Genomic DNA, 24,849 nt, shown 5'->3' with positions numbered 1-24,849 from the left:
AATTTTTAGATCACCGCGCCGCATTCACATTTCTCCAAGTTGGCCAGTTAGTTAAACAAGTGATTGAGTGTAGTCAGGGCCTGTGAGCGCCGTCCCCCTCCCTCGAAGCCCACTAGTAGGATATAATAGGCCTTAATAGTCTAGTAGAATAGGCCTTATTTTTAGTGACGGTATTTGAAATGTTTTCCCAAACCATGCGTTGTGCATTGGGATTAAAAGCTTCAGACTTTGACCACAATCTTTCAGGACTTCATATCGTCTGACTCAACAACAATACAAAGAACTATGGAGTTTAACTACAAAACTTTCACCTACGTTCATTACGAGCACGTGGAAATATGTTCGACTCCAGCCACCCGCACTTGCTGTTGCTTCTCTAGGCAAGAAACTTTACGATAATTGCCTCTACCCAGTGATCGATTTCGAGTAATGGGTAGTACCAAATTTAAGTCATAAGTATAGTAGACAACCGGAAACAGACATTGCTGTCGGCTGCAGCGTGGGTCAGGTGTATGTCGGAAGGCGTACACCGATGCATAGGGCTCAGGTCCGCTTTCCCGCAATGCAGGATAAAGATAAACAAACAAACAAAAGACGTTAGGCACGCACAAGTTGAGTTTTCATTTCCATGATCAATGCATTGAGTAGACTGCAGCTTTGTTTGCTCAGTAGTTTCGACAAAATGTTGACTCACGGAAGGTGAGATCTTGTCTCATTGTGAACTGAAAGTTGGAAATAAGGAAGTATCCCACCGTGTGTAAATCAAATTCTTTTTAAAAATGGCACTGAATCCAATTCCTGCTTAGCACTAAGCAATGGAATGGATTCGGGTAATAATGTACTCAGTTGCGCCTCTACACGGCTGCATTGACACTGTCTGCTTTGTAAAGCGCTGAGGAGCAATGCATTCTGCGATGGATACAACGCTATACAAACACAAGCATTATTATTAAAACATCTTCTATTCTCCATCTTCTAACAATGCTAACAAGTAATTTTAATCAAATTTAAACAGAAGTTGACTGCTCCTATTCTGTACGCACAAGTGAGGTTTAGCCCCACAACGGTCTGCGAAAGCGGCGCGAAGGAACAAATTGTTCACCATACCGCTCTTGGACGCCCCAAGCACTAAATGGAACGCACGGTATATCAACATTAGACGTAGCTATCCTGACCTAAATTTCCACAATTTTCGTGCACTTTGAACAACCTGGTTTGGACGAAAGAAGAAAAATTTAATCTACAGCAATGCAGAGTCAATTGCAAAACCACAGACGTTCTGTAAAACATTTAGTTCACATAAAATAATTTACTTCTAAAAGTTTTAATAAGCGTTGATTCAATGTAAGAAAGCGTCAAATCAATAGATAAAAGGCGATCTGTTCGCAAAATAGATTCAATTATGGAACCTCATCAAAAAAGAAAAGGTTAACTTTTTGTTTCTGCTGTGCAGTATCCAGTAAATGCAAACACTCGATGAAAATGCATTTAAAACGATAATACAAAATACGCGAGAACGGGTTTTGTTGAAAAAATGCTGTTGAAGAAAAGACAAAAACGTAGACTGAGAAAAACACTAGAATTTTAGGAAAAGGAGAAGTAGTTCTAACTTAGACAGCAAAACCCGTTATTTTTACATTGATTCAACGTCTGCAGACGCTGCAAATGTAAAAATGACGGATTTTGCTATCTGGGTGAAGGCGACTTCGTGGGAGTTTTATGATTTAGAAACATTTTGTTTGAAAAAGTGATAGATCTCACTCATAACGAGCAACAAAACATTACACAACGTTGAATAGATGTTGAAGGTACAGACTTCAAGCATCAAGAAAGTAGAAAACTGATGAAGATTTCGAAAAAAATTATTTGGCACAAATATGAAATATTACAGATAAATTATAAGAAAACCGCAAGACACTTAAAGGCGATATTCCGCGAAATAATGAGCATGCTAAGTTTATCATCATTGGCAGGTTGTCTTTCCCCAGCCAGCAAAATCCGTCATTTTTACATTGATTTAACGTTTGCAGACGTTGAATCAATGTAAAAATGACGGATTTTGCTGTCTAGGTTGTGACCTCACAGTCACGTGATTAACAAGCGCTGTAGGTTGAAAGTCTGCCATCAAGTGACCGCATATAGTTCATTTTGAAAATATCACCTGAGATTTCATTGATTTTGGAAAACTGTTGATGTAAGGCCACTGAGTGGTAAAACCTTCGTAAAATATTTAAAAAATCAAATACAGCAATGAAATTATTGACCTGCTTCAAGCAGCCGACGTAGAATCAATGTAAAAAGAATCGGTTTGGCTTGCTAGGTCTGCCAAGACGGCTAGTTCCTTTCTCTCGGCCGCCTTTCGGGTAGCAACTACGCCCACAAGTTCATTACCCTTCGAGTTCTCAACAACCAGCTTAGCCGGGGATCGAACCAGGTTTGCATGGTTGAAAGCCGTGTCAAATCGGCTGGCCCATAGGCAAGGTATTCTACATAACAGAAAAACAAACGTAGTTGGGCAAAGAAATCTAATTGTCACAGTGGTTTAAGTTGTGTGTATAAGGATGGAAAATAAATTGAGACAAAAGTTTTTAAATAACAAATAGGTACAGATAAGTCACTTGCACACCACGTCAATGGACGGGAACGTGTTGCGAAAAGCGAGAAAGCGATTGCATTGTGGAAATTGGCAAGGGAAACATTTTCTTTCGTTCAGTATTCAGAAGCAATAAGAAATACGTCATTAAACACCATCTTTCCAGACAGCAAATCATCCGTTTTTTTACATTGGTTCAACGTCTGGAATCAATGCAAAAAAACGACTGATTCTGATTTTGAAGCCTGTGTCATAGGTTTTTCAACAAGTATGCATAACTGCCTCGATAGCATTTCAACAGATGCTTATTTTCAGGAATAACATTTCCGCAACTGTGTGGCCTACACACGTAAAAGCAAAGCAGTGCTTCTGTGCTGGCGCAAGACATCAGGCCAGCTTATAACGCTGCCCCAGAAGCGAAGATGAGATCTTGGCTCGCGGTTGGATCAGATGGATCCTATCTGTTCGGCTTATCTTTCTTGGTCTTCGAAGTAGTGGTAATAGGGCTGCCAGGCATACCCCCTTTTTTGCTGAAAAATAAAGAATACAAAAAGATGTAAATTTTATCTTTCACAATAGCCTTAACTGGCGGTCTATGAATCCCTGACTTTAGACAACCAGCATGTAAAAGTAAATGAGTTTCGCTCGTCAGGTATATTATATGCTCGAATTTGACATAACTAGTTGTTACTGCAGCATTTTCTATTTACCAATAACGTTACAATTTTTCTTTTAACATAGAGTTACCGCGTACCAGTCGTTTTCGATACACAAAAGTTTACAGACTAAGTCGTTCCGTCATATTTAGGTTATCTCAGCTGTCAGCTTTTTGGCAAATTTTTAAAGTATAGTCAGCTGCATAGCCGAGCCATGAGAGTTCTGGTACGGCTGTGTTTTTGGCGGCACACTTTAAGGCATGCCTGAAGGTGGACACAAAGATTGACTTTCTTGCCTTCCCGTCCTCTTAATCTAAATCTTCAGCTACCAGACGTAAGTCTGCATACGACGAAGAGTTTCCAATACTAGAAGATTTGAGTGGACGGGAAAGCAAGGAAGCCAATATTTAAACGGGCTATCAACTGTGCTAGTGCCTTGACAAGACTGTTATGCGCCCAGCTTGAGAGTCGAACTCATGTTTATCGAGTGTTGGACATGAGTTCTCACCATTCGGTCACGCTGAACGTCAGATCAAAACTATTTCAGCTGGTTAATGATCTCATTTCTACATTAATTCAATGTCTGCCTACGTTAAATCAATGTAAAAAAGACTGATTGATATCTCGCAACATGATGGCGCGTGATCAACGAAACTCGACCATTCAGATGACTCATATTAACCAATCAGCAGACAACACGACTCACATCACTGAAGATGGTTTTGACTTGACACTACTACCGCTAGATGACGCGCTTCCAGTGCTTTCTCTACGGGTTCGTGGTTCAATAGCTGAGAAATAAGACGAAATAAATGTTGAAACAATTTGACGTGTTTGAAATAATGTTTTACACCCATTAGCAAGGCAACCGAGTAAGGCTAATACCGACATCAGTAATATGAGTAATTACCAGGACATAAGTAAACAACTCACACAAACTGTCTTTGATGTCACGCGGCGTCGAACTTCCGCTAGATGGTGCTCCTGGTGCCTTGCGACGGTCGGGTTTTTTACTGAGTAAAAAAAGTCGAAAGTATAATTTCTTATGGGAAAGATTGTAAACAAACGCTGTAAGTGCATAATGTAGAGGGAGGATGGCAAGCGCTGAACAAGGGGCCACAATTGGCTCTTTATTGGCACTTTTGTGACCGACATTTTGGTAAAAAGACTGCAACAGAAAAGGATTAAATATTTTACTAACGTAATATGGTAACTGTTCATTGCAAATCCTGCAAATCCTTTCACTGAGCAGTATTAGCTTTTCAAGGCATTGATTACAGTAAAAAACTTACATTAAAACCTACAAAAAGATAAAAATGCATTTTAATAAACAAACAGCATGGGTGAGTGACACTGCGGCGAGCGTACCAACGTGTTCTAAAGATGATTCCAGCACAAACCGTCAAGTTATTATATAACCAATTTCGCAAGAAGTAAACTTCAATGATTGTATAAATAGATAAAACGTTAATAAACGTTGCATTAACATCAGCTAAATATTGTTACCTTGACTGCTGGTCAGTGGTTGTGGAGGATAGAGAGAGAGTGGGAGGAGGAGGAGTGAGGAGCAACGAGGCGTTGCTGTGACCCGGTGACCTGCTCTGACTTAGAGGTTGGTAATGTGGCCCTTTGTGACCCAAAGCGGTGGATGGCCCATGAGCGGTTGGGTTGTTAACTGAGGAGAGGTATGTTGTGTGAGAGAAATGGCTGACTACATTGCGAGAGAGTTGCTGGGAAGAGTTGGAGGATGTGTTGTATAAAGATGGGATTGAACTACCTGAAATGAAAGTGGATTAATATCAATGGTATTCAGCCCGTCCATGAAAGATTACGCAAATATATTGTATATACCCTTTATTATATAAACGTATACATATTACATATTTTTCGACGGATGAACATATAGGTGGTAGGGAATAAACATGGTCTTAAATATGCAAAACATAACACCTGATATTGTTTTGACCCTTCTACTGAAAAGGAGAAAAATGACGGACGGACGTGAAGTTCCCCATGTCTGATCTCCAGCAAGGCTGCTAATAAATGTAAAAGCGTGCACCGATATAGAATAAAGATTCTAATAAATATCCTCTACGAAATCGGAATGTCTAGGGAGCTGACTTTGATCAGCCCCCATCTTTATGGAGATGCCTCAACGCGGTGTAGAGGTGAACCCAGGCTGAAAACTAGGCTCACTCCTAGAAACTCCTGGGGCTAATAGACACATGTAAAAGTCCCCAACGGCAATTTTTTTGGGGGAAGAGGGCAGTGTCTGACGGGCAGGCATCCTGTAAGGCGGGCCTCGATGAACAGAGCACCCGGCAGCCCGTTGTAACTAGTTCCCTTGAAGCTGCACGTTTCAATATAATTGGACCGCAGTGGACATGGAGCTGGCCAAGAGTGTGTGCGTAGCCTTCACGTAGCCACGACCACCTTAAACAACCATCAAAGCGAATAGCCTCTGTCTCAATTTTGGACCTGGACGACGACGATTCTAATAAATAACAAACTACGCCACAGCTTTGTGGTTTGAACACAAACAACCACATTTTAAGTTCAGAATGACGACTGTCGGATGGGAGAATCCATCACTACTTGCCCCTTTTTACGAGGCATAGTGACAGGTAAATGGAAGGGTCACGAGTTCGGTTCATCTACCAAACAAAAAGATTTATATGAACAACGAAGACGAGAGTAAGTGGTGTAATACAAGAGAGATACTACTCAAAGAAAAAGTGATGGCAAACTCTGATGGTTTTGCAATTGAGAGAAAGAAGAGAAGAGAGAGGAGAATAAAGAAAGCAAGGAAAAGAGGAGGAAGTGCGCAAGTGAAAGGAAGAGAAAAGGAGCAAAAGGGACAGATCCAACAGGACAAGAAGAAGATGACGTATCATGGGATTACAGAAGCGAAAAACCTGCAACAGCGATTCCACGCAGTGGGATGATAGCTAAACGAAGATGACCGAGTTCAAACCACAACTTACTTTGTGGACTTAAGTCTCCATCCCTGATGTTCAAAGTATCAGCTGTTCCAGGAACAGTAAGATGCTGCAGAGATTTTGCTTTTTCTTTATTCCCATTCACTGAAGATCACAACAAGAACAGATTAAAAATGCTAATATTAATAATTTACTTCACAAAGTTCATTTGTGAAGTACATAACGATCATGCTGCTAAAAGTAAAACTCAATCTAAAGCATTAGTAATTTATAGATCCTAGTTTGCTGTCAACGCAATAGAGTAATGTTACTAATGTAGAAATACGAAGGAAGACCTAACTAAATGTTTATTTTTTATTCAGCCTTAGCAGTGCCTGTAGGTCAAACAGGACCCAGAATTTGTCAAAAATCTAAACTGAGAAACTTTTTGGCTGATTCATTCCTGGCCCAGAATATAAATTCAACATAGTCCGGTTGATTTCCTGAACAGCTCTCAGTATGCATTTAATTTAATTATAATTGCTTCGTCAATTGGAAAACTTGACAAACTTCCCAACCTTTTAATGTGGAGGCGGACACAGCTGTATGTCGCTTCTTCTTGGAGTTTTTATCTGTGCCTTTCGTCATAGATTTTCCGATTGATGAAGAGGAATGGCTGCTCCCATGGCTCTTCATGGACCTAAAAGATGAAAATGAAAAATCACTCAAACTTTCTTATTTTTAAGTCGCTCAACCTGTTGTGTAAATAACCGTTGTAGATACAAGAGATTAGGGGTTAAATTCCTCCGCCATTAGAAACGGCAGCCTTTGGGGGGATGCTGTTGTGCTTTAGTCGCTAAGAACTTGCAGAAGTTTAATACTACTTTAGTTAAATGGAACAAAGTTATCGTGGATGATGACACGACACACACCTTGCATCTTCGTCTCTGGCCTTTTCTTCTTTTTCAATCAGGAGCCTTTCCTCCTCCTCTTTTTTAAGATCTTGGAGATCAACTTCCAGAGGATTTTGCGTAAACTGAGCAAGGACAATTTTTTTTAGTTGAACCATAGAGCATTATAAAACTAACAGTGGAAACACTGTGAGAAGGAAATTTAGCTTCACAATAACATTGTTGGTGGTCTTTAGGTATTATCTATTCTGTGTAATACATTGCGAATAATTACTGCATTTGGTGTAATCCGCTCTGCTTGGCATTGAGCATATGTCTGTGCAGTATTAATAGTATTTGCTGTGGAAAGTTTTTTTTTTTATATTTAATAATTGCTTAATCTTAAGATGAATGAAAAAACTTTTTAATATTTCACAGAGCTACAAAGAAATTTAGGGTTGGATGCATCAAGATTGGATTATTCGCGGATTAAGAAAATCTGCAGATTAAGTAACTGCGGGTTATAATTTTTTGTATTTACCAACGGTAATTCGCTGATTAAAATTGCCGATTACTTATCCACAGATGAACTTAGCGTATACTGTTTCCGATTACTTAATCAGACAAATTTGCTAATTGGCTCTTATAAAATCCTTTTTTGATGAAAACCCTTCGTTAACACAAAGAAAATATTCCTTACCGACTCCATAGCAACATTAATGCGATCCAGATCGGAAATGATTTGCCGGATGGTGGCGCTCACGTCTCTGTCTTTCTCTGACGACAACAACTTCCGGACATTCGTCTCCAGGTTCCCATGTAAGCCTCGATCACGTGGCAATTTCAACAACGCTTTCAAACTAAAACGAGAAGCAACAGAGTCAATGGTAATGTTCCTGTATAGGAATGCAGTTAAAACGTTTCTTTTTTTATAATGTGCTAGCTGAAGGTTATTGCCAAATCGATTGTTAATGAATGATGGTCGTCGTATCCAGGCTTACACCTGGTGGTTGAAGATTTAGATTAAGTGGACGGGAAGGCAAGGAAGCCAATCTTCATGTCCACCTTCAGGCATGCCTTTAAGTGTCCTGCCCAAGACACAGCTGCATGCTCATGAGCGGTGTCGAACCGGCGCCCTTTCGATTGCCATTCCAGCGCTCTCACCACTTGGCAATGCAGTGTAGGTAAAGTGTACTGCAGTGTAGGTGAAGGGTTGCAGTGCAGGTGAAGGGTTATGCAGTGTAGTGTAGGTGAAGGGTTATGCAGTGTAGTGTAGGTGAAGGGTTATGCAGTGTAGGTGTAGGTGAATCATGGTAAGAGATTAGATTGTAGTGCAAATGCCAGCATCCGATGAATGCAATTTAGCTGTAAAGGTGCGTCTACACGAGAAAGTGTTCTTGCTTAGAAATTCTTGCTTAAGCTAGCGATTAAGGTCGTTTCGTCTACACTGGCAACCTCGACGAAGATTTTGCTCGCTTGAATCGCGGTCACGTGAGTATCTAATCCCCAATGACGTCACGTTTTAAAAAATTCCCGCCAAAGCATAGCAGTTCGCGCTAAAGTACAGCAGAGTACACCAAGCGACTGACTGTTCTTTAACCATTTGAAGTTGTTCAAGTTGTTGCAGTCTTTCAGTCATGGCTTCCCAGAAGTTGTGTAAAAAATGCTGCAAAAAGCGAAGGATGCAAACCCGCAATTTGCTGCTTATTGAAGCATTCAGACACCTCAGTGAGGTTGAAATGTTGGAAACAGAATTTCGTGTCAGCGTGGGTGACTGGTAACAACCAGCAAGATCATTCCTCCGCTATTTTTATTACCCAGTGTACAATGGCAATGGTTTTCTGCTGAGATCCTGTTTTGGATTTGAAATTGGAAAATATTGTGCTATCTATGGGCTATTTCGAGTACGGTCACCGCCAGTTCAGCCCGCAACATTAATAAGAACGGGTTGGGATCAAAACTTAACGAAATCCTTTAACGATACCGCCCTGCCCTGTCTGGATACTGAGCTGAGAGGAGACCTGAGATTTTGGCGGGAAAAAACATTTCTAAGCAAGAGAACTCACTTAAGCGCCCAGTTTTTCGCTCTGGAGCGTATTTTTTCTCGACGGCTCGCTTACTCGCCCATTTTCTTAAAAGTAAGCGGCACAAACTGCGATTAACTTAAAGAAACAAGAAGTTTGGCTAGCTTAAGCAAGAAAACAGTCGTCGTGTAGACGCACCTTAATACTTAGAACGGCGACGAAAAGGAACTTGGGAAATTTTCGGGTGTGTTTGCGAAATAAAACCTCAACAGCTTAAGACTTCTATAAGAATATGCTCAGTTCTGATTCAAATGCGGCCACACCACCACGCGTCCAGGCTACAACGTATTATTTGTGGTTTTTCCAAGATTAAAGTTTTTTACTTTGTGGCCGAGTAGTAAGAATGTGGACCCATGTCCGGGGGTTTCTGGTTCAATACCCTCCACGAGTATGCGCCTTTGCCTCACAAAGACACTTAAAGGTTTGATTAAAATGAAATGCCAAGATTGGCTTCCTTGCCTTTCCTTATGCTTGATTTCAATACGCAACTCACAGATGTAAGCGCGGATTGAGTATCAAAGTAGATTGATCATCAGCATGGACGACTGTACAGCCGAGTGGTGAAAGCACTGGCACGCTCAACCTTCGACACCGCTCAAGGGCACGCGGCTGTCTGTTAGACAAGACACAAGCCTGGCTACGACAACGACAACAAAATAACGGTTCAAACTTCACCTTGGCAATATTTTGCAAAGGCACAGCCGGACATTGGGGACAGGGTCGGTGAACAAGCGGAGGACATGTTCAAAAAGCGTCTCTTTGAAGAAGGACCGTGAAAATAGCACCATCATGTGACGACATGCAGTGAAAAAGAGGATTCTGTTCCGATAACTCGAGGAATAACAAAGATCTGCAAAAATAAATGTTGGATTTGGAAGATTCAGAGACCACCGTTTTTAAAAAGATTTAAGTATCATTCAAATTAATTATTGTGCAAGTGTAAGGGCACGTCTATAACACTGTGGCATGAATTTGTGGTGCGATACTGATGAGCCCAGCCTCATTGGCGAAACACGGTGTCTATCGCTTTCAATTCTTGCTCCAATCGGCTGCCGAGAAACATATAGTTGATTGAATGGTCTAAATGGCTAGCATAGAAGCTACACCGTTATAGTTAGCGAATCACAATTGCTCGCTGTCCTTGTGGGTACTCAGGCTTGCGCTAATAGCCACGAAAAACGCTCCTTTCTACAGAATAAATAAGCTTGTTATGATAGGGGAAGCTGACTGTGAGGGTGAAAGGTAAGATTATTGCTATGGCTCATCATGGGCATACAAAACATTAATGGTTTTAATATGCTTTATTCAAGCAATAAAATATACATCAATAATTTTGATGATTAATTTATATGTAAAAAATGTAACAATCAAGTCAATCCTAGAACCTAGAACAATCCTAGAAATGCAAAACCATGAGACACCCACCTTCGACCAATCGGTGACACATTTCGCTTCTCTGGTCCATTTTCTTATTATGACGTATAAAGACGCAAACAGAACAGGCAGCCGCTTCTCGAACGGGCAGGTATCTCTGTTAGAAAGCAATGCAATAACATTTTAAACAGTGGTCTCGTCTGTTCAGTGCAGCAAGAATTAACATCGATTCTTCTTCTTCTCTTCTCTCGTTTGACTTGTAGTAGCTTAGATTAGCAATGCCTCCTCGTGCAGCCATGATACGGTAGTAGGGTCCAGTTGTCGAATACCAGTGATTCCACTTGGGGGCCGTAAGATGGGACATTCGTGGAGTATGTGTTGCATTGTTTGTTCTACCGCTCCGCAGACACATATCGGCGAATTATGCAACCCCCACCTAAACAAATTAGCTCCAGTGCAGCCAACGTCACATCTGATCCTGTTCAATGTGACCCATGCCTTTCTTGAGAGGTCTGCTCCAGGAGGGATGGAGATATAACATCGATAAACACAGATGACTCAGTCATGAAGTCGAACTCGTCAGTACCACACCACCAAACGGACTCATCAATATCACACCAAGAGACTCGTCAGTATCACACCACCAAATGCACTCATCAATATCACACCAAGAGACTCGTCAGTATCACACCACTAAATGGGCTCATCAATGGCACACCATTGAATGAGCTTGTCAGTATCACACCACTAAATGAGCTCGTCACTATCACACCACTAAATGGTCTCGTCAGTTTCACACCAATAAATGATGCTACAAAGCATTCGATCACTGCTATTCAGCCTAGTGCTGAGGGCCGGAAAAAAATCTTTCTCTTTCAATCTGATGAAACAGTTAAGACTACAGCCTCTTCTTGTGTGTTGCCGTTTTTCCCGATACACAAAATAAACAATAATATTTTTTTTTCCAAAAAAAACAATTTTTTTAAAAAGAAATGGGCTAGATATAGTTTATGAAACACTTTTGAAACAAGCTTATGAAGCTATGACAGTTGAAAAAAACAGAGTCGTTTGACAAGTGAAAGAGCTATCCTGTCGATCCTTAGGCAAAAGGCAAGTAAAGTGGAAAAAAATTAATTCAACCAAATTGGCTGTTCAGAATATTCACTGATCTGTCAAGAATGTCAAAGGAAACATTTCCATGTGGACATCAATAATGTTTAGCTAACAATCCGCATTACTTACGTTAGTTGTGAGTAGTTTGAAGACTCGTGGTACAAACTTATAGTAGATCTGGTCGGAAGTAAGGACGTCAGGAAGTCTTCGGAAATGAGTCACTAATGTCTCGAGGGGGCGCCACGCACTGGGCCAATTGTCCTCCAACTGCGTCACAGCGGACAGCAATGCCGAAATGAGTTCGGAAACCCCGTTAACCTGAAAAAGAATCACAGAAAACTTAAGTTTGACGCAACGCATGTGACCACTGGCGCCTGCAATGCAACCAACAGTCTCAAGTAGCGATTTCAAGGTAGTTTCTTTTCCAAACTAATAATCTTCTTTTTTTTTGTCGTATCCAGGCTTTCACCCGGTGGTTGAAGATTTAGATTAAGTGGACGGGAAGGCAAGGAAGCCAATCTTCGTGTCCACCTTCAGGCATGCCTTCAAGTGTCCTGCCACAGACACAGCCGCATGCTCTTGAGTGGTGTCGAACCGGCGCCCTTTCGATTGCCGTTCCAGTGTTCTCACCACTCGGCCTTCATCGTGTGTCCCACGGCCGTAGCCCAGAGCACCACGCAGGCTCTTGCTCTATCGTTGAACTCGGCTAAATCCTGTGCAGAGCATCTTGCTTATAGGAAGCAATAATTGTGAATCTAGTGAGATATGTGGGGCAGTTTATTCATTTTGGGCTTTTATAATGTCGGGGACAAAAAGAAACTACCAGCTCCAGCATGCGATATACCAATAAGTAAATACTGTAAACAAGAAAAGATGGCAAATAATAAAAACGAAAAAACTTTGAACACTTGTTCAGTCTAAAAGTCTAAAAAAGAAATACAGCGCTCAAAAAGCAGAAACTAAAATTAAGTGAGCAAACATTCGAAAAATAAACTGTTTTCATCATTAGTGCCACATATGATTTCAACTCAGATGTAAACAGTAATGACACAACCTCTAAATCTGAAAGTTCCTTTCTATGTTGTTACTAGTACCTTGTTATCAACTAGATTCCCACGGATGACTACAGCTGTTAGCGTATCGGGCAACCTCTTCAGGCAAACCTCCAACACAGATGGTGATCGTTTCTCTCGAAGTAATAACATTAAGTGCGGATGAACTAGGTGAGCTTGAGCTTCCAATGCTTGGGCAACCTGAGATCCACAAAATGCAAGTTAAAAGAGCAAATCATAGTCTTGATATCTCGTTCCTGTTCAAGTCGCAAGGCTAAGTAATTAAGTATAGTCGCAAGCCATAAGTTGAAGATACTCTTTAGATAAGAAAAAACGACATCAATCGCCCCAAAAGAGCGTACCACACTATCTCACTGTTGTATGTAAAAAAGTTTATTCGCACTTGTTTCGAACCGAATTAAAAAGCCAAACATGCAGTTGTGAAATGTATTTGAATTAACTTAAAGAAATTGTAAAGAGGTCTTAACACGAGTAAAGCTGTGTGTACAATAATAATAATGTTATGGTTTTATTTATTGTCGCTCTACAACAGCTAAGGTCTTTTAGCGACAGGGCTTATTTTTAATTTATATCAGGTTTACGATGTTATCACATTATTACCCGATTCATTCTCACTGCGCTATGCAGGATAGAACACAATCGGTACCGTTTTTAAAGTCTTCGGTTTGACCCGACCTGGAATCGATCTCAGATCTACCAGCACCAGAGCCGAAGGCGAAACCACTCGGCCACTGAGCTGGTGCTATGTGTACAAGTGACAAATCACTGCGTAGTAGGTACCAAGTCCTGCTGTAATAATTACGAACTACTCACAGCCACAGGGCGGCACGACGTAATCAAGCGCACGTGACTCGGTGCAATGCACTTGCACAAAGGTAATAACCATGACGCAAAACTAACGTTACTGGACTGTGTCAACTTCTACGCAAGTCCTGACAGCAACGCATGATCGAAAAATCCGAACTTGATCAGACCTTGAAAGGGTCAATATCTATAGTAGTTTTTTAGTAAAAATTTCTTTATGGATTTATCTCGTCAAAATTTATCATCTTCCGCGTATATTAAAAAAATATTCAGTGACGTTTAAAAAGTATTTTAAAAAACATGAAAAATCACAAAAAGAAAACACATCGATTCCTGTGTATTGAGTGTATTTGATTTGGCTTTGAATCTTTATCTTCGGACTGATAAAGACTTGATTCCTGGTAGTTTTGCATACTTGTGGAAGCTTTTGACGCATGGCCGGTATTATTTCATTGATTATGTGCCACTGAATGGAGAACAATCCTCAGAATCCAGTCACTGAACAATCCTCAGAATCCAGTCACATCCTCACAATCCTCAGAATCCAGTCACGAACCAGTCACTGGTTCGATTCTCGGAGTATGCTCAAGCGCATACTCCGAGAATCGAACCAGTGACGCTTGATCTTGAAGCTTCTTTGTTCATGAAGTCACGCTCTAACCAACTGAGCTATCGGGGAGAACCAACCAACCAACTGAGGTATTTGGTGCCTTGTCAACACATCACATCACCGCACTGATGAAACCTGGAAGGTCGAAACAGAGGCTCTGTGTACACTGTAGGCTACAGCAGTTGCTGTTTTCAATGTATTTTTAAAATATTTCAGAAAACTAACAACCCATCACCTCATGTAAGCCTGCTGCGATCCGTTTCCGGACCTCCATGTCAGGATCGGTACAGAGGAGAGAGAGGGAATCCAGAAGTTCAACTTGGAAGAGGTTGGCCGTGCAGAACAATGTGACGGCCTAGAGATCAAGTTAATGAGAGAAGTTGAATAAGAAGCGGAATATAATCAATTTAAGCCTAAACCAGCAATCCCAGTAACCGTAAATGGAAATAGGAGAAAATCCAAAGACATCAAATCTATTGCAGTAATTAGAATTAAAAAATTACGATTAAAAACTTAAGCATATTGTAAAAGATGATGAGGAAAGAAGGAGCAAGGTAGCCTATTTCATAAACTCACCGGGAAGTTGTAAGCGCTTTGCCGTCGACAAATGAGATGGTTCTCGTCTTCAGAATCCCCACAGTTGGAGTTTATGGAGGAGTTAGCTTCGGGTATTGCAATAGAAATGTCCGCTAGGTTATCGATGGGGGCCTCTAAGGGTGCCCTCCCCAATCTGCAAAGCTGTCTGTAGGCTGCCAGGAGCCATTCACGCTGCTCTGAGCTGAAGTTGGCTGAAAGAGATAAAGTTAATTTGAAAATGGAATACTTTGTATGGGGTATGACCATCAAGTTATTCAATAGATTGAGTTTCGCCTTTAGCAACATGATCGATGTAAAACGATCCAGCAAGTTAGTTGTACTTGGGCTTGGAAAGATGCATCTCTGAGATTCCAACGTTCTGTTAAGCAAACCATTATTATTTTAGTGGTATAAAAATCATGGTCTCATTTACTTTGATACCATTTCAAAAATCAAATCTTCAAGAAAAGATATTCTCTCTTTTGAAAGATGATTTGCCGAAGATGGTTTTAAAGTTGTTTGAAGCCAACAACTGTCGCTGAAGGAACGTTCTTATTCATGGAAAGATGTTACGTGACGATTTAGCAAAAAAGGTGAAATTCGAGAGACATATTTTGAGAGGGCCTGTAGGACCGCTAAATAATTGGTTATTGAAGGTATGGTGGAAGGAAAGAAGTGCAGGGAAAGAAAGAGACGAAGCTAGAGAATTTATTTAGAACAATGGGCTGACTTGTCAAGTATCGGGAGAAGCAAAAAGAGTAGCGGAAGAACGTGACGTGTGGAAGTAATTGACAGCACATGATGATCATGAAAGATATTCTTACCCGAAAGATTACAGCAAAACTTCCCGAAGTTTCTGGCAACACACAGTATTGTGGTGTCTTCATCGATGATGGATTGCTCACAAAACTTGCACACGAGCGGTACAATGTTCTGTGCTAAAGTTTCTGCAAATAGATACAAGCGAATTCACTTTTCAAAAGTCAAGTTGACCTTTGAACTTCCGCAGGGCTACATGCCAAATGCGTCATGTTTAGATTGAGTCTGCAGACGTTGAATCAATGTAAAAGTGACGCCTTTTGCTGTCTGGATGGTCAAGTGGTGAGTCACAACGACCAAGCGCAACGGACGCTCAATTGGTTGCCAGTTCAATACTCACAACAAACACATGATAGTGAAGATGAACATTATTTATTCCATTACAGAAATTTAATTGCCTCATGGAACACAGTTAGTAAAATAAGTGACCTCTGTACATTTGTAAGCTTCCATACTTTACTTAAAAATGTAAATATTTTTTGCTTCATGCATATTTTAATGTAAGTAGATATCAAAGACTTCAAAGTCCTTACCATCATCCAAGAGACTAGTAATGCTGAGCAAGGCTTCCAACGCTGCATCCCGGACTTGTATCTCCTCATCTCTAGCAAGCTCTAAGATTTCTTCCAAGAGAGATTTTTTGGTTTCTTCCGCTCTACAAAGTAGTTAAAATTGAATCAGTGGTACTCTCATAGAAGAGGGGAAAGCCAGATGTGATTATTCAAATATAATTCAATACAATTGCGTATTGCGCGGAATGTTTCTACGCAATCGCTAGCCTAGTTCTTGCTTTCGGGAGGCTACCTCTGTTTCAAGGAAACATTAGGACAGGTCTTTTTAACAAGTAGTTTTTCGTGATAGGCTCCTTGATAGCCTAGCAGTGGTAGTCCAGCACTATTAAATATGATAAAAGAAAAACAAAGCAGAGGTCGACAAAGATTAGCATATTTAAAAAGTCTGCATACATGAACCACAAATGCAACTGTCAAAACCAATGATTTTGTAAGTTTATCAAATGACAGAGAAGTTTGGATAACCATGATCGCCGAAGTCTGCATGAGATTAGCCACATGATCATCATTTTTAGAATCCTTGAAGAGCTTTGTAGTCATTTTCTTGAAAACCTTCAAAGCATACCAAACCCCGTTCATTCTTGTTACATGCCACTGGATTATTTAGGAAACGACTGTTCATCGAACGGTGACGAGCGTCATCGAAATGACATATTACGGAATACAATACTTGCATATGTATCAAACTAATTTTTCGTTTATTAATTTCTCCTAATTGTCTTTGAATGAACTGTCACTACCGAATAATGGACAAACGCAGCAACTTGATACAATGCATATTTGTCACAGATATCAATAAGAGATTGGTGGGAAAAATGAAAAGGGGAATAATCATGCAAAGAAAGGGAAAACCAAAGAAAACATGGAAAAACACAATGAAGGATGATCTGACGAAAGAAAAATTGAAGAATTGGAGATGCCAACGACAGAAAGAAGCGGGGAGTCGCTACAGAAAGCTGGTCGACCCTGATGTTTCGGGGTGAAGACAAGACTACGTGGAAGCGAAATAATGGAGATTGTATATATCAATAGACTCACCCCAGGGCTACAGCAACTGTGTGCAAGTGGGTGCACATGCAAGCTCGCACATTATGCTCAACGTCCTGGCAAAGTTGCTTGACCGTGTGGACCATGTCTTTTTTGACCCTGCAAACGATGATAAAGCTCAAAGTAAATAAGATAGCGATCATTACAACATAGATGATCAATTAACAAGGGTTGAAGTCCCAGTTATGCCAGTAAAATGAAGCTATAAAGTTTGAGCGCTCAGTTTAATATAGTAGGTTGAATGGCCGATAGAAGCTGATTTGTCGGCAAAGGATACAGTGGTATATAACTAAGGTTTAGAATCACATGGATACAGCGCACCAGTTCGGTGGCTTAGTGGTTAGAGTGACCTGAGTCAGTAGTTATGGGTTCGCCTCCTTGTCAGATCAACCCAAAGACTCTTTAAAAATATAACTATAGATGAGTTTTAAAAACAAATTTTTATTAATATCGTTATGCATCCTTACCAATACATTGTAAGAATCTCGTGTAGGCTTAACCATTGATCAGTGACTGTTTTACAAACTAAGATATTAATTGGTGGAAAAATGCAGAGCGGTTTTCAGCTTTTTCTGACCCTAGCTTGAATAGCCAGGAAAATAACTAAAAAAAATAAGTAAAATATTATTTTAAGTACTCACACGCTGGATTCGAACTTCGAGGCAACAGCTCCCAAAATAGAACAACAAGCCAGCCGAGAAGTAGTTGACTGGGATAGCTGTCCCTTTGCTATGGCCAAGCCGAGCAACTCTCTTCGAATGACGTCAGGGGGAAGATGACTTATCACAGAGACCAGGCAATCCAGCCATGCCTGAGATGTCACTGTGAAATGAAACAGACGATAAGTGAGTGTTGTATAGAGATGAGGTGTGGGGGTTCGAATCCCACGGTGGTTGTTTTTTTTTTCTTTTTTTTATTGTAAAGTGCCCGAGGTGTGCGACAACATCTTTGCCTTATGAGTTCAAGTAAGAAAGATAGTTTGTAACCCATTTTCTACAACTGATAGGTAAGAGTGTTTATAGAAACAAAACGTGGAAGGGGTCGTCCAGAAATCATATAACTTGATACTGCAAAACATAACACTGCAGTAAACACAGTTGAGTTAAAGGAAGTTACGAGAAATCGGGAGTTTTGTTCAATAAAGATTAATGTACAGGGAGTCGAAGTCGACAGAAAAGATATGTAATGAATTACTGTGCTTAAAAACTCTATATATGACAACTTAAGGAGCACAGTTCATAATAGGTGTAAAAATACGTTTTCTAGAAAGTTTAACATCTGCTTAAACTTTCTGCTCTTTTTTACACAAACAACAAAAGAATTACTGCTGCACCTGAATCCTTTGTGTTTATGTTGGTGATAATTGTCCTAAGAAAATGCTGCACAAAGAGAGGAGTAGAGACCAAATTGTCCTTGGCAACGACCACAAACACGTCGATGGCAGCCAACTGAATGTCAATGCCTGTTTGAACAAGATAAAACCAGTCGATAAACCACAGAATAAGTGCAACAAGCAAGTGGATAAAAACGTCGATATTAAATTGGTGCAACGTGGGTTGAAACTGAAATCAACCTACAGCGAGATATCACCCCACACGGCACCGCATCACTCTCTTTCAACATTAGTTCAACATCTGCAAACATAAAAAAGACCAATTTGCCGACTAGGATATCTTCATAAAAGCCATGAAAGTGACTTTTTCACTGGACTAACAAATTTTAATTTTTTTTGTAACAAATTGATAAATAGATATGAGAGATATGAGGCAAGTAAAGTGTCAATTAACTTGCTGGTTTGCACAAAACTTAGCATTCAATAATATGACGTCATCACACGAAGATTATCAAGTACAGATCAGTTAACCACCTTCGGTTAGATGCAAATACATGGCGATGCTTTGCTACATTGGACAACCGCCATCTATCAAAGGAGGCTTAGACAGTCTTATAAGTGGCTGGTTGTATCTATACGTGTTGCGGTCAAGAAAAACATGTGTCAATATTTATCTAATAACAGTAAAAACCCTGTTTTGAATAATTATCTTAACGTGGGGGTATTTACAAACGTTAAAAAAACTGACACAGGCCAGGTGACCAAGATCGAAAGCTTGAAGTTTCGTTTGTTGTTGGAGTGGATTGCAAGTAATTTCCTTATGTGACCTTGCTTGTTGTGTCTTTGAGCAAGACACTTTATCCTGATTGATCATGAGGTAAACTCGACATCTTGTAGGTATCTAGTTTGTCATACATGCTGAGGCAGAATGCTATGGTGAAAAAAAATCAAAAATTGTGATTGAGAATTTTAGTCTGGTAACCTACCAATAAATAGGCCCGGGCTTTATAAACAAGACATTTCCAAAAGGCCAACCAGATTCCAAAAAATGTGTGGTCTTTTCTTCATTCTCAGCTCCCCTAGAAAGATCCCAGCCCTTAAAACGATCCCGGGTCTAAACGCAACCTTTGGACCTCCCTGTCAAACTACTGAATGCAAAGAAACTGCGTTTCTTGACAAGTACCTGCCGTTTGAAGAAGATCTTTAACTTTCGGGATGACTCGTTTGATACATTCACTCTGCCAGCCCCTGATCAGTTGTGGCAGACTGCGAACGACACTGACGCACTGTACTTCTTGTCCTGAGCTGTGACACAAAATGCATGGATAAACAAAATTAGATCTGTTGCTACAATTTTGACAGATTCACAGAAAAACACTTCAAACATTTTCACTTGCAGACGATGACTGATACAAAAATGACGATTGTGTAGACGAATCTTTTTTGCCGAATAAAAAAGTTAGTATAAAATACACACTAATAGTTGGTTGTATTTGTGTATGCTACACAGAGGAATTCAGAAAAGCATCAAAACGTGGTCTCTGGACTGGGTATCGCCGAACCTAAGTTTTGCTTGAGGTAGAGTTCCTTTTAACTTGATGTCTACAAGCTGTCATTGTCTTGGTTAGACATCCTTACACCAGACCAGATTGGTGATGTTTCCTAAACTACATTTGAAGGCTGCTAAAGAGAAGCCAGTTTTCTTCACCAACGGAAGAGATGGTAGTTCACAAACCATCGCTCAGCTAACAAGATTTGCTTCAAGTTTATTTCAGACATAAATAATGATGTGTTGGGTGGAGTCGAAGCGTTTTCTTTCTATATCAGTGCATTTGGTTGTTTTTCATTGCTATGTTGTAAAATCATTTACACAAATCGGCAATGTTCAAAATGTAAAGAAAAAAACAAATAAATTTTATGACGCTGGTTCAGTAAATAAACTAAATTTCTAAGGAAACGTTTTACCAAAGTAAGCTGCTTACGACACGACAGTAGTGTCAGTATGATCCAGCAGTGATTCATGCCGTCTATGTCAATAGAATAGTTGCATGTCTCTTGTAGTCAAAACCAAGTCGTTTTGTGTTGAAAAAATCAAACCCCTTGTTTTTAGTCGCAGCACTTCATAAAATATCACAAAACGTATTGTGAAGAGTTGTTTGAGTCATGTATGACAGAGCAAAGTGAAGAGAAAGGTTACAAGCTATTCGATACGGATCACAAGGGTTTTATTGTTCTTCAAAAGGTTGTCCTATTGTTTGCAAAAACTTCATTCATTCCAATACCCAGCCCAGCTAAATTGAATGGGCCGATCATACTTTGCTTTAATCCAACAGTTGTGTATAACCAGAGAAAAAGTTGTCAGTTGGTCTGGAACTAATAGAAAACTTGGTTTGCTTGAAAATGCTTCATCATAATTATATAACAATATTTCAAGATAAAATTATTTTATACACTCTTGATGATATAGAAACCAACGCTCAGAACAAAACCAACTGTGCATATTAAAATACAAGTAGTAGATTTTGTTTCTCAGTATATTGTTTATCTATTTAGTAAAATGTCAATTGAACAAATTGGTAACTGTTGAAATGCAAACTAAGCTAAAAAACAGGTATCACACCTGCTTTTTAAGTTAAAACGTAAGCTGACAAAACAAAACGATACATAAGCGACAGAGAACACTTTTCTACCAAACGATTTTAATTCTGGAAAACTTAGTAACAGTCAGTTGATGCAACAAGTTAAGAAAAAGGATGTCAACATTAACCTATCAACCAGCTCAACAACTTTTTTATTTATTTTTTATTCTTCCTCAAAAACAACCAATATGGGTATCCTGGCAGTTCATCACACAAGGTGTGATTAAAACTCCATCAATTGGTACATAGGCTTATGCTGAATGCGTCTTCTGGGTGTGTCAGTGAATGCTCAACATTGTGCTGCAGTACAACATCTTTTTAATCTTGTGTATTGCTTCACTGCAAAATTCTCAACTTTGAAGAAACAATTAGCTGAAAGAAACATTAACTTGTTGCACCTGAGTAGAAAGACCGAGCGATCAATTTCATTCAAAGTCTCGTCCACAGTTAACTTTTCCAATTCTTCTTGACTCTGAAATAAGCAAAGTTGAAAATGAGAAATAAATACATTATTACTGTTTTGAAAATGCAACTTCATCATCATCAAGATCATATCACTTACAGAAAAAAAACTGTTATATATATGCTTGGATTAGATTTTAGAACGATGAAAAAATAACAGACCTATGATTCCCTCCAATAGTAATTATAATTACATTTTTGCTATGTGTCTTTTGTTAATGTGAAGAATAGTGTTATATTAAAAATTATAACACTATTCTTATAAGTAAAAATTGAATAAGGCTGTTCACCAGGCATTTAGTTAAATTACATGATATGCGTTCTTTTGGTGCAAATTAAGTTGAACTATCACAAGATGTACGGTAGGTTATAAGGTGATAATCTGCTTTTATTCTGATGTTTCGTCAATCAGACACGACTGACTTCTTCAAAGGGCTAGGTCAGGTAGTGACTACCTGTCTACCATGGCGAAACACAGGTCCATGTTGCTGTAAACCAACCAAACATGCAAAATGAAATTCAACTTTCAAACGAAAATTATCGCATGCAAATTTTGAAACTAAATAAAAGAGTGTAAATATCATTATTACAGTTTATTGCATGTTAGGTGGAAAATCAGCAAACAATCTTTTATGAGTTTAGTTCATTTGCACAACCAGCATATCATAAAATTTAACCTTACGCAGAATTTCAGCAGTTAAGTGGAAGCACATTGAAAAATAATGTACCTCGTTTGTCTTGTTCAATAGCGCAAAATTTTCAAACTTTTTTTATTTTTGATAATCAGTTACAACATAACATAACGAGATTACTTTGTGGCATAGCCTATGCAAGTGAAAAACTTCAATATTTTACAACAAACCAAGTATAATATCATTCTGTTTTAACAGAAACAAAAAATCTATTGATACTTTCATAAACTTAAACTTACAACATGTATATATAGCCAATGGTAACGTTTTAACCGCAATTATCAGCATCGGTTCTCTACTGTGTTTATAAATTAGCAAGCATAAAAATTTTCATTCTAATAACAACAGAAGTAAGATACTGATTAGATTTAAACAAAAAACAAGCATAACATGAAAAACACTTTTGGACACATAACCGAAAAAAAAAACAAATAGCATTTTTGATGACAAAAATAAAAACACGTATTATGAAAACAACACTATAGCTTTTCAGATGTTAAAATGTTTTCAACAAATATAGGAAATCTTCGAAGCAATTAAATTTTTTAATTAATGAAAGTGAATATTCATAGGATATAGGCAGAGAATGGCCATGGCATAGCAAAAAAAAATCTTAATTAAAAGTAAAAGTGCTATCTTATAAAGTGTAAAGCAAATTAAGAAGACTCAAATGGTTTGGTTGGTTTGGTTTTGAACCTTTAATCTCGGACTGACAAAGCCTTGATAGGTTATTCCTGGTAGTGTCGCGTACTTGTAGACTCTTGTAGAGGCTTTTGATGCAGGGCTGGTTACCGAGATTGACAGTGAAGTTTCTGATTGTTGAAGTGTTAGGGTATTGCTGGGAATTAATCCATCCATTTCGTGCCGCTAAATGGAGAGCAGTGGAGTTGCTGTGCCGCTGAATGGAGTAGCTCAAGCGCATATCCCGAGAGTCAAACCAGCCCCACTTCATCTTGAAGCTTCTTCATTCATGAACCCACAAGCTTACCAACTGAGCTATCAGGCGGACTAATAAAAATTCAAATAATAATTCAACAATCATGAACAACACCACAATGGTTAAGAAAAGATGGAGAAAGCAGGAAATTTGTAAAGATTTGCTTGCTTTTGGAAACAGTATAATGAAGCAAGTACACACCAACACACCAAATTATAAATACTTCCAAACGCATCTTACCTTCAATGATGCTCTGACATCTTTTTCAATATTAAAATCATGAATATCTTCAACTAATGATGTCATATCGCTTCCCAAATCCATCATGGTAGTGAAGTATTGAATTAAATCAAAGGCGTAAAGAAACAAAACCTTTAACTTCTAGTCCATTATGGAAGTTTGCAATCAATTTGCTTGTCAGTCAACTGCATTTATTCAAGCCAATTGCATTTTACTCATCATGTAACTTTTGTAAATTATTTAAAATACTACTCATCTGATATAAAGATTGCTCCAATTTACAAAAACTGCAGATTAGTTATTTATAATATTACAGAAAACAAATAAACGCAGTAAATATATACTTAGCAACGTTGAAGTGATGTATGTTTGAATTGCTTTGAGCTAATTATTAAATGTTAGTAGACAACCAATTGCAAAAATATATTTCTAAGTCAGATTAGCTTGGATATGCTGGAATCTCACTATCTTTATTATTCTTTTGATTATTTTAGCAAATATTATTTTTTCATGTGATTTGGCCATGCTATAAACTTGAAAATAAAAAAAGTGCAAAAATTCACAAAAAAGATTATTACTGGTATTATCTAGACTACAGACCTCCCTATTATTTAAAAAACATCAGTGCAAATATTAAAACAATTTGAGTTGATACGCTATAACCAATTACCTATATATCTTAGTATCCACTCATCTGGCAACATTTCAACAACTCTATATAAAGTGTGGAGTCATGAAGTGTCAATTGAGACACAGAGTAAGTACCAATTAAGTGCACTTAAGTGTAGTTAGCAAACAAATAATTACTAAACAAAAGCTGAGATGGATGCTCCACACCAAATACAAACCATCTCTAGAGTCATGTTTTAAAACATCTATCATACTATACAAATCCATTCAAAGTTAAATGAAAGCTTGAAAATTGGAATGCACTTGAGTGCATTGATCTTATGTTTTATCTATGGCTTTTTTAAAATCCTAGGTAAAGTTTCTAAAGCTTGTCAATAAAAGCCTAAAATTTATAAATAATTTTCAAAGTGAGAAGTAATATTGAAGTGTTGGTGACCTTTAAAAATAAGAGAAAATTTAAACATTGGAGTTTAGACATTGATAAGAGGCATCAACACTGGAAAATGTCCGAGAAAATTAAAAACATTAGTTAAAAGTTTCGCTTGGTTAGAACCATGGAAGTTAAATTGAAACCATGATTTAAAGCATAAGTTAGAATGATCAACTAACATGATTAAAGTGATTTTGCTACACCAATAGAACTAATTTGGTGTCCCTTCACGTTTGAATTAATGGATAACTAACATTACTCACAACATGAGCCATGTAATCAATGTTTATTGATGCTATCAGATGTTATAGAAGGACAAACATTGTATCAGCGTCTTACCAGTTCAGTTGTTTTTAT

At 38.8% G+C, this 24,849-nt stretch overlaps 1 protein-coding gene across 1 annotated transcript; it reads right to left on the bottom strand.

Moving 5' to 3' along the window:
* Positions 1-1,215: 1,215 nt before the first annotated feature.
* On the bottom strand, positions 1,216-23,663 carry LOC145774281 (serine/threonine-protein phosphatase 4 regulatory subunit 4-like). Its single transcript, XM_082585483.1, has 22 exons — positions 23,433-23,663; positions 21,500-21,573; positions 19,646-19,767; positions 18,463-18,591; positions 17,771-17,951; positions 17,121-17,228; positions 16,044-16,165; positions 15,516-15,638; positions 14,692-14,903; positions 14,351-14,470; positions 12,723-12,881; positions 11,758-11,946; positions 10,567-10,672; positions 9,817-9,991; positions 7,758-7,917; positions 7,100-7,203; positions 6,746-6,867; positions 6,234-6,332; positions 4,756-5,026; positions 4,183-4,262; positions 3,956-4,040; positions 1,216-3,123 (listed from the first exon to the last, which is right to left on the bottom strand). The coding sequence occupies exons 1-22, from the start codon at positions 23,517-23,519 to the stop codon at positions 3,051-3,053; spliced, it is 2,901 nt and encodes a 966-aa protein (XP_082441609.1). The 5' UTR covers positions 23,520-23,663; the 3' UTR covers positions 1,216-3,050.
* Positions 23,664-24,849: the final 1,186 nt, after the last annotated feature.

Source organism: Aplidium turbinatum, chromosome 7 (genome assembly GCF_918807975.1).
Source record: "Aplidium turbinatum chromosome 7, kaAplTurb1.1, whole genome shotgun sequence".
In the NCBI taxonomy this organism is placed as follows: domain Eukaryota; kingdom Metazoa; phylum Chordata; class Ascidiacea; order Aplousobranchia; family Polyclinidae; genus Aplidium; species Aplidium turbinatum.
This window is presented reverse-complemented; position numbering and strand designations above follow the sequence as displayed.